This window comes from Aptenodytes forsteri, unplaced genomic scaffold (assembly GCF_000699145.1).
Source record: "Aptenodytes forsteri isolate BGI_AS27 unplaced genomic scaffold, ASM69914v1 Scaffold65, whole genome shotgun sequence".
In the NCBI taxonomy this organism is placed as follows: Eukaryota; Metazoa; Chordata; class Aves; order Sphenisciformes; family Spheniscidae; genus Aptenodytes; species Aptenodytes forsteri.
In genome coordinates, this window is record NW_008795127.1 from 6321542 (window position 1) to 6340074 (window position 18533).

Here is an 18533-nt window from a genome sequence, read left to right on the forward strand (position 1 = left end):
AAATTTCTTCACTGAAAGGGTTGTCAAGCATTGGAAGAGGCTGCCCAGGGAAGTGGTTGAGTCACTATCCCTGGAGATATTTAAAGGGCACGTAAACATGGCACTTAGGGACGTGGTTTAGTGGCGGACTTTGCAGTGCTAGGTTAACGGTCGGACTTGATGATCTTAAAGGTCTTTTCCAACCTAAACGATGCTATGATTCTAAGGGAGTGGTTCAAATCACAGATAAAAACACAGAATTTAAGTGTCAGCAGGGTAGGAATCTGAGGTAGATGTCTTCATCTGTGAATTGAATTACATTTTCTGTGTTACAAGTCAACAATGAACTCCATTGAGAACGTTAATCAGAAGAGACACTTCCAGAAGCTAAGAGCCCAAATCTGCTTTTATCCTGCTTCTGCAGCTTTCCTGGCCCTTGTCCCACTGTCAAGGGCAAGGAGACAAGTAATTTCCTAAATGAATACTGCAAAAATCCTGAGAGCTGGGCTAAGTCATCATCATCTTTTGCTGTCATCATAGTGGATGCTAGTTGTTCGGAAATCTGCAAATGCAGTTCACTGATCTACCAAGTAGAAGGAGGGTTTAAAATTATCATTTTCTGGTCACCAGGCTATAATTTTTTACTCCTGTTTTACTACCCGGTAGTACCCAGTGGTAGCCTTTTTGTAGACGAATCCTGTGTATCTTTTAATATTTTGTATGTTCTTTCATTAAATCTTTCTCAGATAAAGCGTGATTATATGAAATGCTAACACCTTTTGCATAGATAATGTCACCATATTTGTACTCTCTAGCTAAAGCAGATAATCTGAGAAACAGTCACTTTTGAAAAAATAGGTTTTTTTAGTCCTCCCTATGCTATATCTATCAGTGTTGAATTCATTTTATAAAAATGTAAAACTTTTTTTTTTTTTTAACATACCTTTTCCAAGAAAGCTTCTAAGTACTCTGGTAGCTTGTATCCTTTGTTTCAGTCTTCTCACAAAATGTGAGGCCCTTGTCCCACTGTCAAGGGCAAGGAGACAAGTAATTTCCTAAATGAATACTGCAAAAATCCTGAGAGCTGGGCTAAGTCATCATCATCTTTTGCTGTCATCATAGTGGATGCTAGTTGTTCGAAAATCTGCAAATGCAGTTCACTGATCTACCAAGTAGAAGGAGGGTTTAAAATTATCATTTTCTGGTCACCAGGCTATAATTTTTTACTCCTGTTTTACTACCCGGTAGTACCCAGTGGTAGCCTTTTTGTAGACGAATCCTGTGTATCTTTTAATATTTTGTATGTTCTTTCATTAAATCTTTCTCAGATAAAGCGTGATTATATGAAATGCTAACACCTTTTGCATAGATAATGTCACCATATTTGTACTCTCTAGCTAAAGCAGATAATCTGAGAAACAGTCACTTTTGAAAAAATAGATTTTTTTAGTCCTCCCTATGCTATATCTATCAGTGTTGAATTCATTTTATAAAAATGTAAAACTTTTTTTTTTTTTAACATACCTTTTCCAAGAAAGCTTCTAAGTACTCTGGTAGCTTGTATCCTTTGTTTCAGTCTTCTCTCAAAATGTGATGAATTTAGTTATTTATCTCAAAAAGTTTGATTTGCATTCAGAAACCTTTTTTAACAGTCATTCAGTACATTGTGAATAATATTATATATTTTCTAGTCACAAAAGTTATATTTGAAGTCCATGGAAACCTGCCAAAAGCATCTGGAAAAATAACTTGTCTCTTTTTTAAATCAGGGGGTGGAGGGAGGGAGGGAAAAAAAAAAGGAAGATTGAAAACTAACCTCTGAATAATAAGTATATAGAGAGAATACAAATAAAAATATTTGTTAGCTTTTAATTTATATTAATAAACCACCAAAAATGTTCAAAATACCTACACAGTAGAAACAAATTTCAGAATGACTGTGTCTAATGCCTACAGAGAGTTAAATCAGGGGGTGGAGGGAGGGAGGGAAAAAAAAAAGGAAGATTGAAAACTAACCTCTGAATAATAAGTATATAGAGAGAATACAAATAAAAATATTTGTTAGCTTTTAATTTATATTAATAAACCACCAAAAATGTTCAAAATACCTACACAGTAGAAACAAATTTCAGAATGACTGTGTCTAATGCCTACAGAGAGTATTACCAGTAAGAAAGACAAAACTGAAATGTTTTTCTTTTTAAATCTTCACAAAGCAAGATACATAACAGTTAGTAGAAAAGGTCACAGGGTAAAATCAGGAAGAGAAAAGGTAAGGAACCGTTAGGTGATATGAATGTATTTCTCTTCTTTCAATTTCATTTCCAGTCCAGTTCACCTCAGAATGATAAAGCAGGCAGCAGAAAGGTACTTGCACTATTAGCAGTTATTTTAGAGAGTATGCAGATGAGAGAAAAGGTCTTAAAGGATGCAAACAGGTCAAATATCAGATTTTTTTTGTTTTTAAGAAAAAAAAAAAGGTTGTAGAGATTTACAGATAAGTGATTTTTCAGTAGAATTTCTGGGAAATTTTTAGAACATTCAATAGAAAAGTCAGACTAAAAGTCTGACCTAAAGGAAGTATATAATGATAAATAGAAACAGGTTTAGAGAGGAATGAATGACCTTATGATCTGCAAGATGCTACATTTCCCAAGGAGAAATGCAACATTCCTGTTTTGTCTTTGAGTTTCACCTATGTAATGAAGAATTTTAATACTCCCGTTACTGTCTTTTGCGTGCTCTTGCTATTCGATTTGAATGTGCTGTTCATTAAGCACAGTATAGTCCAGAATCTCATACTATGTTTTATTCTGTCTTTTTTTAACTCTCATTTCTTTTCAGTGGAATACGCTGTAAATAATATATTATACTTCTGTTACTTAGTAGGCAACTTTGGATTTTCATAAAAAATGTAGTGGCCAAACAACGTAACAGTAACCTTATAGCCTAACTCAGCTAACAAAGACAATGGAAACTTTCCCACTGATTTTGTATGGAAATGTAATGCACAGACTGCTTCAGTAAGCCTCAGCTTCTGAAGGGTATATGATCAGCTTTGTAAATTATTTCAGTTGTAAAAACCAATCACATCACAGAAAGCTAAAAATTCCAAGGTTGAGGATAACACTGAAAACTTGGAAACTTCTCTTAGGATTGCATTCATCACGAGGAAGAAAAATTGATAAACTTTCTATTCCCGTTCACACTTTGGAGTACTCCAAAATACATTAGAAAATAATAATTAATTCATTTGCATGAGCTGGACATTTGAGTTTGTCAGTGAAAACTAAGTTGATAAAGACGACTATAAGAAGAATTTAATGTAGTGTGGCTATTTACTGATGTCACAAAGAAAGATTCCTGGACAATAGAGGAAAACATCCATGAGAAAGATAATGCAATAAGGCTGGTAATAATAAATAATAGATATTTATTTATAATTTAATCTTTTTATTGTTTACTTTATATTTAAATATTTTTCATTTAATAATTTAATTTGAAATGTAGCCACTTCTAGGTATTGTTATTTATTTTAAATATATTTATATTATATTATTTATATATGTTTATAATATATTTATAGTATTATGAGAAAAATCAGTCAGATAGGAAACTCATTATACTCACCACAAGCCTCAATTCAACTACCTAGCTCATGTTTTAAATAAACTAAACTTAATGAGATTATAAATACAGCAAAACATGCAGTCTGAAGTCTTACACACACAATTGGGTACCTGGCATATCTTCCTCTGGCTTGCTTAGTGTTTTTATCTAAGGACCTATATAAGTGATTAAGATGCTATAGCTAAAGTTACAACCTGTCAGCTGAGCCGCAGGAGCAGACAATGCAATGCACATGCTTTTAGCCATTACAGAAGCAAAATAAATGTGTTAATTTAAAGCTCAAGCAACCTTCAAGAAGCATATTTTACTTTCATCCATGTGTAATCCTCATAGCTGAGGAAACCTGTGGATAGCTGTATCAGATCAGACCAAAGGTCTGTTTAGCCACGTAGTCTCCAGTAGAAAATAGCACGTGATAGGGATAGTAGGAGGAAAAGCACAGATTTGCTCTTGTGCAGTTGTTGCCTCATATAGAAATAGCATGGAAAGTGCTGTCTGCTGCAACTTTTATACAACTTTCATATATATTTTCATACATGGGGTTCCACCATCAAGATGTACCAGGAAGGCAGACTGAGGGAAGGATGTATTCTATCCATTGCAAAGGTGACAGGCAATATTTTAGGTGTGTCTTTTCATTAAGTTCCTAGAAGTAAAATCTGCCCTGGAGGGCAGAATTTTCCTGTGAGCTTCCATTTGACCAAGTCCTAAACATGTAATATCACTAATCTTTTATGGATACGAGTAGGTCTGTATATTATGAAGAAGGAAGAGCCGTGCTACCACCATACCTGTTGTCTGGTTCAGACAGTTCTACTTAATTTTCTTAGTTCATATGTATTTCTCTTATATAAATGTGTGGCTTATCCCTATACTAAGAATTTATTTTGACAGATGGTATTATTCACTGTAGTCTGATGCTAAAAAAGGTAAAAATATGTGCACTGCTTCTTCTGGCCTAGAACTTGCTCCAGTTTCCCTTGTCTGAGTATGTAATCATTCAGACCAGGAAACCTCGAAGGTCAACCTCTCCTAAAAGTAATAACTTTCTGACATTTCCATAGCATGGCCATCAACTATTGACAGACCCAGCTAAGGTGTTTTTTTAACTGTTACTTTCACCCTTTTTTGATATAACAAACATGGTCCCTTCCCTTCGTCAGCAAACAGAACACAGAATATGTTCTGATTGCCATGAATGTTTGCTTGTGTAGATGTCTTGCTCTCCGCTGAAAGCTCTCTTTATTCAAATTTCTCACTGCTTCTATTCAGCCGGTATGAGTCCTTCATTTACATTATTGCATTTGCATTCACCAAAAAATTTCTGAGACCTCTGGTGGCCAAAATAATATAATACATTTCTATGAATATTAACAAAATTTTATCTAAGTGTGTATTTCACAAATATTGATTTTAGACCCAGCTGGGGGTTGAATCTTTATTAAAAATGCTTTATCTCTTTTATCTCCAATCTCAGAAGCATCAACACATTCTCATAAAAGTAACTTTCTTTGTCATCCAGAAATACCCTGCATTTAATAAAAGTTTAAATAACCCATTTTTCATTGAAGAATCAGAAGACAGTACACTGAATTTCACTATGTTTTGCATTTACCAAGATCATAAATTCATGATAATTCCCTTTGAATTCTAGGCCCTATATTTAATTTTTAAAGTGGTTGATTTCTTATCTATTTCTATGTCCGAATTTGTTGTCTGCCAGGTGGACACGGAAGGTGATTTAGAAACCAGAGACAACCACTAGTATTCATCTACATCTGATATAAGCACACAAAATGTCTTTATCAACAGAAGAGAAAAAAATGTAACTTCTTGTGTATTTAGTATTGTTGATAGTTACTATTCCTCATGCATCTCAGTTTCAACTTATGTTTCAGTAAGTTGAGAATGAATGGAAATGCATTTCCAGCAATGGCTGGAAACAGACCAGAAGACAAAGGGAAGAAAATGTTAGCTTCACCATGTTTTTAATGTTTGTGTTACTTTCATTGCTGTTGGTAGGAGCGGGAGTGGAGTGCTTTACTGCTGAGAAAGAAAGAACATATGATCTTCTTAATATATAGGGTTAAAGTCCCAAACATATTTTGTGTACTAAATGAGTAACGAGCAGTATTAGATATTCTTCAAAATCTAAAAACTAAGTCTAAAGTAATGTTTGGGTGGAAACTGTTGCAATTAGGGAAATTACGACTTTTAGTTTGTCTATCTTGTCTCCACAGTAATGACTTTCTACATCACTTCTTATGTTTACAAGTATCATACAAGCATTATTACCTCTGTTATATAATTTTATGGAAAATTGGAAGGGAGATGAACTTTGTAGAAAATACTCAGGAAAAAAAATGACCTCAAACCTGAATATCCTTTCCCACTGCAAAAAAACATGATACACTGCACTATAAAGCAAAATATGCATAACGACAGAATTATTTGAGAAGAGGTTCAATCTGCTGGTAGGGGAAATCTGAACTGGCCGGCAAACTGTGATGACTGTACATCCTCTCCAAACAGTGAAAAAACCCACTATGTGCTACCCAGGATGAGCAGAGTTTTCCACAGCAATAAGCTTTGTAGTAATGCCAAAAAAACCCCCACCCAAACTACCTATGCACACTTGTCACATACAGAAAATTTGATCTCATCTCTTAATAACAACCATCAACAGTTTACACTTCTATCATGTGATTATGGTATTATACAAATCAAGATTTTTACCTGATAAGCATTCAGTCATATTTGGTAAATGGAATGTTTATCCCTCCATCTTTAAAATTGTAACTTTATAATCATATCTAAACCTTGGAAGACTGGTGATTTCTTGGTAGTATTTATTACAATTCCAAGTAGTGATTGTAATTTGTTTTCCTGAATAATAATAAAGTAGTACAAGGCATCATTGACTTTGAAAAGCAAATGTTAAAAGCATGCATTCTTCATCATTGTTATTATAGTATTACTTAATAAGTAAGTCAAGCTAGACACTGTACAGATTCAAAATAGACACAGTTCTTGTCTTGAAATTTAATCTCTATTAGTGTTAAGCTGGGTTACAGTACTGCAATCTTCTGTATCCATATTTTATGTACTGCCCAATGTTTCCATTTAACACATCTTCACTATAGCTAAAATGAATAATCTTATGCTCTGTACCATTTTTAACATAGCTGGTTTAATTATAGTTTTGATTATGCAACTGCTGTACAACAAGCATGTGCTATAAACCATCATTATATACGATGTATGGATGAATATGAAATGTACATTTTTCATCTATATACTTTAAATTAATGGAATTTCACAGAAACTTAATAATTTAATTCAATATTATACAACTGAATTTACAAGTAAATAATTTTCCTGGACACAAGATGACGAGAGCGTTTGCCATGGACATCCCTTGATCCTGATTAAAGCTATTAAGAAGCTGACTGCACCTCTAGTATGAAGTAGGTTAGTAGTATAGTATAAAGTAGCACAGCTAGAAAGCTTTTCAGACAGCCATGTGTTTGGTAGAAATTACCTTTCCAAACAGAATTTGGAAGATAGATTTTCTTGGACGTTTCTCTGGACTGACGTATGCGTTATTCAAGCAGATCTGATTTGCTGAAAATAAGCATAGTGGATAGTGTGATTACTCTACAAGTTTGAGCTAAAAATTTCAAAAGATTTGCTTTGTTCATGCACGATATTCTAAGAGGTAGTTCTCATCATTTTTGTTAGAAGTACTATTAAAGATTCAGACATTTTATGAGATGTGTATGTTTGTAGAGTGTTTTTGGAACAGCAATTTGCATTGCAGCTAATAAGGTAATACACTAATACATTGCACATGCAACTGCTTATTTCAATTGGGAAATGAAAATGTAATGAAACAGAATTCCATTTTGATAACATTGATTACTCTGCAGGCAGTTTAACTTTTCAAAACCATTTTCATAACAGTCACATCTGGTTCTACGTCAAAGAGAAAATCTTAACATGTATTATGTTTTGTTAGTAATCTCTCAAGTGGCTTGAATACACTAACCATTGTTATTGCTGAATAAGTGAGTAATACTAAGTGATGCACTGTTAAGTCCTGAGTGCAACATAAGTAAAAGACCATTTCTTTTAGCATACAAAAGCAGAGTTATATCCTGTAATGATATTTTGGACTTTTATACAATATGATGCTGAAGAAGGACAAATGCTGAGCATCTAAAATACATGCATTTCTTTGTAGAAGCTACAGATCATTCTTCTGTAAGTCATTCTTCATGAAAAGCTATATTATCCTAAATACGTCACAAGTTTTAAAAGGCAGTTATTGAAACACAGGCTGTCAACTTGCAGTGATATATAATGAGTAAGAATGTGGCAGGTCTTTCTTCTCTTTGATTTCTCTCACGTTTTCGGTTAGTCCCTTTTCTTTGAAGAACTAACAACTTTCATGTGTGTAAATTAACAGCATCACAGTACTTATAATGCCACTTTTAGGTAGCTAAACAATCATCAGCTCTTAAATAAAGATGAAACTAGTTAGTAATAAGTTATTTGTGATTATCCTTTGGTTTCCTGACCCATAACTATGGTTGCAGGACAAGGACAGGTCCAACCTTCCGTCCTTTTTCAGCTTTGCTTTCGTGTCCCTGCAGGTTGCTGCTGCTGTTGTCAGGCAGGCAGCACATTGTGGTGGACTCCTCACTTTGCAACCCATCACTGTTAAAAAACAAGTCTCCTGGGCCATGACAATATATGCTGGTTGTATTGTATTATTTGTTTTCTAATCAGTTGAGTGGAGTGTTTTGTTTTTCATAGAATCATAGAACAGTTTGGGTTGGAAGGGACCTTTAAAGGTCACCTAGTCCAACCCCCCCTGCAATGAGCAGGGACATCTTCAACTAGATCAGGTTGCTCAGAGCCCCGTCCAACCTGACCTTGAATGTTTCCAGGGATGGGGCATCCACCACCTCTCTGGGCAACCTGTGCCAGTGTTTCACCACCCTCAACGTAAAAAATTTCCTCCTTGTATCTAGTCTAAATCTACCCTCTTTTAGTTTAAAACCATTACCCCTTGTCATATCACAACAGGCCCTACTAAAAATTTTGTCCCCTTTGTTATGTTCTCATTACCTGTCTCCATAAATGAGCATGGTATTTTTACAAACAGCTCTCCAGACAATGCTTCACGTAAAGCAGAATGTACTCAGTCTGCCTGGGTTTATTACCTGTTATAGCACAAATATCCTGACTGACCTTTATCTAGATGTTGGAGGAGAGATTTTCAGCTTTTTGTCCTCAGATTGTTTCCCCAAAACTTGACTGAAGCATGCTCTCTGAATGTTGAAGTGAGACTCAAGGGCTCTTCTTCCTACTCCTTGCTGCAGTTTCGCTCCAAAGGAAATGCAAGCACTCAGGCAGGGTGCCCAGCAGGCACACCAGTCCGGCACGTGCAGGGGGACCGGATACTGAGCACCATGAATGCACTTACTGGTAGGAAGTGCAGAATACTGTCTGCATTTTAGAGACTGGTGGTACCCTTATGTCTCATGCAACGTCTTTTCCTTCTGCAAAATGGGGGAAATAAGGGTACCATGCTTCATATATAGTGCTGTTTAAAGACTTTAAAGTGTGTGATTATTGTGATAGTCTATCAAGTGTTATATTTGATAATATGTTCTGGTATGCAAGAGTTTCACATAGAACATTATGGTAGTTGTTAAGCAACGTGAAACCATGAGCTTATTGTTTTAAAATACAACTCATATTTCTTGTTAACTGAAATTTACTTCTACAACAGAATTCTTACTTCTGCTTTCCAATAATGATTCTAAATGCAGCCCTCATGAAGTGTAACACATTCTATCTTAGAATAGAATGAAATTTAAAAAATGATTGAAAACTAGACTTGTGCAGAAAAATAAATATACAATTCCAGAAGGGCTTTGAGGTTTTGAAATCAAACTTGTGACTAAAACAGGAAAAATTGTTGCCTCCAATTTTTCCTCAAAGGAATATATTTTAGGTCAATTTTAATATAGCTTTCATAAAATTTGTGTTAAATTAATGCTTTTTAATTTTATGCCTTTTAAATATTTCAAAATGAAGAACAAACATTTCCAAACCAAAAGTCAACACTATTCCAAAAGTGTATCAAAATGGATTGTTTCAATAACATCAGAATTTTTTTCAATTCTGAAGAAAATTTCAACAGAAACAGTAAGAAAATATGTATCAATGGATAAAAGCTAGACATTGTAAAAGGCTTATGTAAAATGTAAATGGTTTCTCTGTTTACCATAGTAAGGTTGATTGATTTTGAACCTTTCAGCGTACGATTTTATTAGGGCAACCTAAACAACTTAGTAACAGGCCTGTTTTTTTCCCCTCCAGAGAAAACAGTGGGAAAATATCAATGGTACACAGAGAGGGCACAATTGTTCTTCCAACAATAACAAAATGGCCAAACAGCAGCATGCATTCTTATTTCAAATATGAAGCTACCACTTATTTTGTCATCAATAATTTTAGTAACAACTTTGATGTTATCTCGGACATCTTCCTTCAAACCACAAGGTTTCTGGAAGCACTTATATTCAACAAGAAAGCATTGATCTTTTTAGCCTCTACAGGTCTTCCCATTCTGAACCATGAGAAGCATTCTAGAATAAACATTTTTGTGCAGTACTATCTAAAGGGCATTACACCTTGATTTTACTATTGTGAACAGTGTTTGCTCATGATTATTATATATCATTTTGAATGTTGAATCATGGCTGTGTGTAAATTGTCAGTGGATCATACAATCTTCAGAAGTCATCTATAAAAGGTCATCTATAATTTCTGCAAGCATTTTAAACCAGTCTATAATTTATTATTTTTTCTCCCTCTTCTAAATGAATTAAATAGTATTATCATCTGTTTTATTACAGTTCTTACAGTAATCTGAGTTATGTGGTCGTTCCAATTTCACAGAGTAACTGGATATAGTCAACAACAGTATGATTTATTTTGCAATGGATTTGTTTTGCAAAACAACATGTAAGCTTAACATATTTGCAAACTAATAAGTAAAACTGAAAAAATTGATAAATTGACCTTCTAATTTCCTCTTGTGTTTCTGGCACTGGACAGATACACAACAGTCTGTTGAACTCTAATGCCTAGATCTCACTGGGTTTCATAAAATAAGCATTCATATAACAAATAAATATGTATTTAACAGCTTTTTAAAAAGATATCTTTATCTGTGATGGTGCAAAAGAATGGAGTATCCTTCCCAACTGTATTGCTAGCATGCATCACTAGCTAAATGCTAGCATTTTAAACAAATAATTCAGATGTGCCTGGGGGCAACACTATCAGGGACACCATCACTGACCTTTGGAAAGTATTTAAGAATAACGGATGAATTTGGTAAGACAGCTATGTGTGAATATATATTGTGATTACATTTATGCTGATGGACAATTAGACTTTGTTATACCTTTTATTAGTGAGCATCCTGGAATGTTTGTGAGTTGTAGCATTTATCCCATGGCTAACATTAGGTTATCTGAAATCTGTTCCTGTCTGTCTACAAAAATTTAGTACTTTTTCAAAACAAAACCAACAACCTGATTATCACATTTAAAATAAAGTTCAATTGGAGAGAGGGAGAATTTTACACTTTTATAACAGAATAAACATGTCTAACTTCAAGAAAATGGGGCATCACAAGTATTTTACAATCCCTTTTCATTTGCTTTTTACATTCATGAATTAAACATAACCTGAAATTTTTCACAGTACAAATGTAAGTTCATCTGAAAGCAAGAGGAATTGTTTTGATTTTATAGCTGATTCTGCAAATTAAGGGCTGCTATGGCAATTCTTCATCCATAATTAGTTATCACAGCTTTTATATTTCTTATTACATATTTTAATAATGTGCATTTGCATATTAAACTGAAAATTTCCACATTATGGAAGCAGGTGGTTTTTTACAAACCTATAAGCCAGATTGATAAACTGAAATGACATACATGGATTTCTTTGTCCATAATGCCTTCCCCATAATTTTTACCCATATAGATTGATGGGTCATTCCAGGTGTACATTAGAAATCTAATTAGGGATCAATGAGAAAATTGTCAGATAATTATTCCCTGAAATCTTGTAATTTGCCTTACAGCTGGTTGTGCTATATGCAATTCATTGCTTTTCAACACCATTTTCAGAACTAAGGTTTTGCTTTCACTTATTACTAAAATAAAATAAAATAAAAACACTTATTAATAAAATAAAATAAAATAAAAATTTTCAGAAACATTTTAGCAGACAAAACACTGAAGAATAAGAATAAGACTGTAAATTAAAAGGCATAGTAAATTAATGTTAAAAGTTAAATTTACTATGCTTTTCAATATCTGTATCTGTAACCTTTTTTATTGCACTGTTAGATGCAATTCCATAGGTCTGTTTGATTTCAGAATTATTTTAGGGGTTTAGAGCTTTAAGACATTTGGGAGTTTTGTTTCATAGAATATGAGATAAATTGTGATATCTCAGTGCATCTTTTTTATTTGTTTTGGTGGGGTTTTTTGTTTTGTTATTCTGATGTTCAAGTTTGCGGTAGAACTGAATGAAAAATACCTTTTTTTGCTGTGTTGATTTGTTGGTCTTTATGGAATAGGCTCATATGTTATCTTTTTTTCCATTGGCAAGAAACTGCAATTTAAGCTGAGCAAACCCCAGAAAGCTCTGTTTGAATTGGCATTTCAAGATCTCAGAGTTTAAGTGCATTCTAAATTCTTGTGTTGACTTCCACACATGACACTGAAATAAATGTTTTCCATAGTTACTTTAAATTCTGTCCTGATATGCAATAGTGAAATAGTTACTCTGTAAATTAATTTAACAGTATTTTATAATACAAATTACCTACCAGGCTTACAGAAAGCCAAATATTCTATAAAACCCTCATGTATTCGATATGTTTTGGATATTCCATCTATGCTGATGATTACTTTTATTCTTACAACGTATCTTAGATGAAACATTCGCTTCCTTGATTTCAGGAGCTGATGCTGTGGAGGCCCAGTGTAAGAGATTTGAAGTGAGGGCAAGTGAAGGTGGAAAAGTGTTGTTTTCTGCAGATGAAGATGAAATTGTCATTGGAGCTGACAGACTGAAAGTAACAGGTACGGTAATAATAAGGTTTCTAGATGGATGTAAACTCTTTTTTTTTTTTTTAAATACTCTCAGTAATAATTAATCTATCAGTCTTCTACAAAATTTTCATCTGCTAGAGAGGAAGAAGTCTTCTCATCAACAGTGATAGCTTGAGCAACCAAAAGATACTGCATAATCTAAAAATCAATTCCTCTAAAGGCAGATTTGAATTTAAACTCTGCAGGACCAAGTATGGTACAAATCACTCTTACCACAGTGATTGGCTTTTATATGTTACCATTAAGCATTGTTTTGTGATACCTATGCTGTTTGTTTAGGTAATGCCCCTTCACAATGATAAAAGCTATTGTTATATACTATGACCTTTGTTTTTTCTGTATGTGAAGTATCAAATCTAACTTCCATGTAAATTAAGGGCATGTACTCTGCTTTACTTTAGGTGGCTCAGCTGAAGTGTAGTAAGTAGAAACCTTGTCTTGACTAGAACATTTGTTCAATAAAAAAAGAAAAATAATTTTAATTGGTATGTTACTGTCATCATTACATACATATATATCTCAGTAACTCATTTGGTATTAGAAATGTGTTAGCTTATAAAAAAACAAATCAGTTACCTAAGTTTGTTTTAGATAAATGCTTTAACTTTGCTTAATAAAATCTCATCTGAACTTAGGCTGGACTTGAGCTATCCACTCATAATCTAGAATAAGATGCATAACTTGAATTGTTTCACCAGTCAGGGGTGTTTAGCTTTAGGTCAGTCTATATCTGGGGATGCCTGCCTTACAGAGTTTGAAATCAACCTACTAGTTTGAAAGTTCAACTGTGTAGAAAGTATAAAATGGTTCTGGTTTATGATGATTATGGTAAGTTATCCCTTTCTGGTCTGTAAAACTAGGAAATGCATTACTAGCAACTTTAAGCCTTTTAAAAAAATATATTAGGTAGTTCTACTTCTGTGTAATGCCAGATACAGCATTAAAATAGATCTAGGAAGTCGAGAGTCAAGCTATGACTGAACTTTCTTCATAAGCCTCAAGATTGTTGCTTGCCAGTATATGTGGGATAACTTTTCTTCCCCTTTCATTCCTATCTGACCTCTGTCTATCTTCTCTAGCCAAGCAAATTGTTTTTATACTGCTAAACCAAAAGAAAAGGCTTTTACAAACAGGAAGTTTAGTGATGTTGCAGTATCCAATATAATACACTAAATTGTACCGGTTTACCAAACTTGGGGTAAGGAGAGGGAGACATCAGTGTTTTGTTGAGTCAGCAGCAATTCTTCATAGATAGTAGTTGTACAAGAATTTTACCATAGTAAAACCTAAGACAATAACTGGAATAATATAAGAAGAAAAAAGAGAATCATAATGAATCCTGCTAAGGTTCAAACTTGATCAGAATATTAAATACTGAGAAAGTTAATCTTAAACATACAATAGACACGGGAGATTTCAAAGCATCTATCATAAGTTAAAAAACAAAACGTCTTACAAATGGCACTGAGGATTAGATTTCCTGCCATTAAGAAATGTAATCAAAAGTTGTAGATGTCATGGTAATTTTTTTCATCAGACTTCAAAAGCAAAGCACTGCTCAGCTGTCTTTAACTTCAAAGTGGCTTGAGTTCCTACAGCACCTGTTGACATCAGTGGTATAGAAAGCAGGAAAACTAATGAAAATTTATTCAGTGATGCTTAGCATGGGATATAAGATTGTTCCTTGTGAAAAGAACAGGATTTTCTCCTTAATTCTAGAAATACACCTAACTGTATGTGTATTTACATTAAGCTCCCCTGCCCAAGTTAAAAAAAAAAAAAAAAAAGAAAAAAAAAGTAAAGGCTAGGAAAACCTAAGTTAATGCTGCTTTGATATATTCATCTGAGTTTCAGGGATTACTGTATACCTGTTGAGTCCTACCAGAAAATCCCACTACTAGAGTTGTTTATACAAGTAATTGATTTTCCTTCTGTGGCTAAAGTGAAAAATAAACAAGAGTTAGGATTGAATTTTCAAAGAAATTCTTTCATTGAACTAGAAAAATTATTTTAGGGTAAAAACAATAAAAACATTTACTTTAATTACTTGTGCGCACGCACACACACACACAAAAAGAACGATTTAGCCAGCATTTAAATAAATTAAAAAAAAAAGCATATTGGAGGATTTATCAGGTTCCAAGTGTTGTTATTTAGGTCATGAAGTTAAATACAAATTATGTTCCATTAAATAGCCTAATGTCCAACATTTCGGGCAGTTTCTTTAGAAAAACATATTAAGGTCTTTTGTAATTGTAATTTGAAAGAGTAATTTACTTTTTAAAATCACTTGAAAATTATTGTCGTCTTTGTGTTTATTCAAAAGTGATTTAATGAGGTTGGGATCATTCTTTCTAATCTCTGGATAGTCGTCTTGAAAACACATTTCATTAGTAAACTATCTTACAATGAGGCTACAAAAGGCTAGTTTCAAAATTTTGTGCTTTAAATCCCTAGGGTCCACTTTAGGTTAACCTTTCCATCACCTTGTTAGAGAAGAAAAATATTACTCCGCAGAATGAAGGGAAGAGTATTAGATTTCTAAACGAATGAGTATTTCTGAAAGGCTTAGACAGAATAACCTCATATCCCAATTTCTGTATCCCTAAAAAGCTTTTTGCAGTGTAAGTACTAATCTGCAGCCAAATAATAAAGCTATAATAAGACATCTATGCTTTACTGTTGACTTCAGTCTAAAGCGGAAATTATTTAACATAGATTTCCCAATGGAGACTAAAAGTTGTATGATCCATGCAATCTCAAGAAAAGTACTTAAAAAAAGAAATCTCCCAAAGGGTAAAAAAAACCACACACACACACACACACACATCTTCATGGAAAAATAAAATAACAAAATCTTTCTTTCATATAGTAGCTCTTTGAATTCTGTCCAAAGGTTGTGTGATACCTTTAAATTCTTCAGCAAACACATGAAAGGTGATGAGTCCCTGTGAGTTCCATCAATCAAACTGCATTACTCTATATGACATGATATGACTGATGAAACCTGGTAAGGCATCATAATGTCAAACATAATCATTTAGTGTATTTATCTCAAGCCTGTGTTTTGATAATCATGGTGCCTTGGGGTGAATATAGGAAAGAAGTAATGGAAGAACAGAGAAAAAAAAAATGAATATCAAAAAGCAAAAATAAGCTGTGCTTATTTGGAGATGAAACTCTCACGTGTAGTTATTCAAGTATGGTACTACAATGAAAACCTGATTTTATTTTCTGCTTAGCTGTGAATAGCGTCTCTTTGGAAACAGCTCACTGTGAATGGGTCCAATAAATGATGCATTTTGGTAATTAATTTTCTAAAGCATGCCCATTTCATGGGCATTTATAAATCACTGTGGCAATATGGGATTTATTTTATGTGATTTTTTCACAATTCAGAAGAATGCTTTTGTAATGCACAGCTTGAAAAAGCAATGTATCATAAGGCAGTATAAGAAAGTCTTGATTAATAAAAATTTGAAAGATTAAGTTTACAGCTTCTCATTGATTATTCTTTTAACATTTTTATTTGTAAATTTTTATAGATTTCCCAGATAAGAAAAATATGGAGTCAAAAGTAGTACTTTTTGTTTTAGAGATATTGCAGCTATATATTTCCCTATTAAGAGTCTCTCACTTTAAAATTAGGCTGTAGGCTGATTTAATTTAGACTTCTTATTCTTCTTTCCATTGTTACTTTTGCTTTTTCTTTTAACTGCGTTAGCTCTTTTCTACTTTATCATTCAAGGAAAGAAGAAAAAAGATTCAACCTTTGCTTTGTTAGACAGAGCTGTTAGAATTGCAGCTGACTATTGCCCCTTTGTGCAAGGATGCCTCTTACCGCCAGGTTTAACATGAATCTTAGAGCTTTGTAGGGAGGGAAGAGAAAGGCATGCTGAAGTAAACATACTGCCAAAGAGCGGGAAACAAGCAGGAATAAGGAGCTGAGTTTCTGGTGGGCTCACAGGTTCCTTTCTGCACATGGTTAAACCTTTCTCCCTCCCTTATATTCACCCTGTCCCAGTGAATGGACAGCATCTATAGCATCGTGGAGTCTTCTTCACTTCCTCTGCAGTTACAGAGCAAGAGTACCTGTTTGACTTTTACTCCTGTTATTTAAATTTTAATACAAAGTTTTCTGCCCTATGCTTTTATTTCATATTTCTTTTAATTGCAATACGATCTCTCTAAGATATTCTTGTAGCAGAACTTGGAAACGCTGTACTGGTCACACTCGTCGGTGAGAGTACAACCATATATTGCGACTTGGCTTTATCCTGCCCGAGTATTTTTGAGAAAACAGATTAAGAAGGCCTAGCTCAATATACATTTTTCTGAGACACTGCTACGAAAGAAGGTTGTAATTCTTCCTATAAAAACTTTCACTCTATGTCTCTGTTAGTACAGTTTGTCTTCCTCTTTTTCCTTAAACCAAACTTGTAGTTAGCAGCTGTATAAAAAGTACTAAGCAAAGTGGAGGTCGTCTACTTATATTCTAAGCAAAACAACTACTTTTTTGGACAACATAAATGAGGGGGTTTTTTTCTCCTCTGACTTTTGAGGTGGTTTGCTCAGTTAAGGCTAAAAGCACATTATCAGAAACTTTTTTTTTCCGTTAAACTTACAATGTTTTATCCAATTTATACAAACATTTTGCTTTTTTGAAAAGAGTATTTCTCTTTTGAGAAATCTCTTTTGAGATTTTTGAAGGAGAAGAGACTGCAATTTAATTCTCGCATTGTCTTCTACACGTTCTTCTGATCTATGTACTTCATTCAGACTTGGCTATAGTGTTCTTTATTTAACCATGATTTTTATCTCTGACCATTCTTCCAAGACCCATAAAAACAATAGCGTAACTTGATTTGTTACAGGTTTAGGTACCTTCTTCTAAATCAGTTGTACTTGCACGTGTGGCTTTTTTATTAATTATGTTTTAAAAAAGGCAAGGCAAAAACGGATTTGCAAATTAAACCACATAGGTCTTCCATCAGAAGCCATTGCTGTTCTGCAGTCAAATCCAATTACGTTTTCTAGATGCAGCCAATAAGCTGTATCACTTTTTCTAAATAACTCAGTCTAGATTGCTTGGAAAATATTACTCACCTTTGTGAAGAACTAATTTATTTTGTTTCCTATTACTTTCTTAACTGCTGGCTTGTTTTCTTTCATCCCTTATTGCTGCATGTCTGAGTGGTATAATCTGTTTTAGCACAGGACCTGAAGTCCTTTCTGGATAAAACCGAATTTTGTTATAATGATAATTAATATGTCAACAGTAATATTTTTCCTCTAAAAATAAATAAGAAGCTAATTAAAAACTTGTCAGTTAATGTTTTACCAAGATTTCAGTAATAGTTCTGTAGAGTTCAACTGCTTCCATAATTCATTGAAACACAAAACTTTTCAGATATATGGAGCTCCATGTCTGTATTGTGTGAGCTGATATAATTAGCTGAAGATCACTTTGTTTCCATATTTCAAACATAATAACAGATGTCATCGTGGGAATTGCAATTGTAATAGGGCTTGTGCATGGTTCCTAGCAGTATTGGGAGAAACAAAAAGAAGAGGCATAAAAACTTTGCAGACTATTATGACCTCCTATGAGCCTTCTTCCTTGTCAAATAGCAAAGTTATGTAGAAAGGTGGAAGTCGGAGAAGGACAGGAGATCTCATACTTCAGTTTTAATGGAAATTTTTTCAGATTAA

General features: G+C 33.7%; 1 protein-coding gene across 2 annotated transcripts in view; it reads left to right on the forward strand.

The window, feature by feature from the left end:
- SGCZ (sarcoglycan zeta) overlaps positions 1 to 18533 on the forward strand; it is a 253050-nt gene that overhangs the window by 188977 nt on the left and 45540 nt on the right. The window contains exon 4 of one of the 2 annotated variants that reach the window (XM_009277404.1): positions 12669 to 12791. The exons of the other annotated variant lie outside the window; for it this stretch is intronic. Coding sequence (XP_009275679.1) covers positions 12669 to 12791 — 123 coding nt within the window. The remainder of the gene's footprint in view (positions 1 to 12668; positions 12792 to 18533) is intronic. 2 annotated transcript variants of the gene reach the window in all.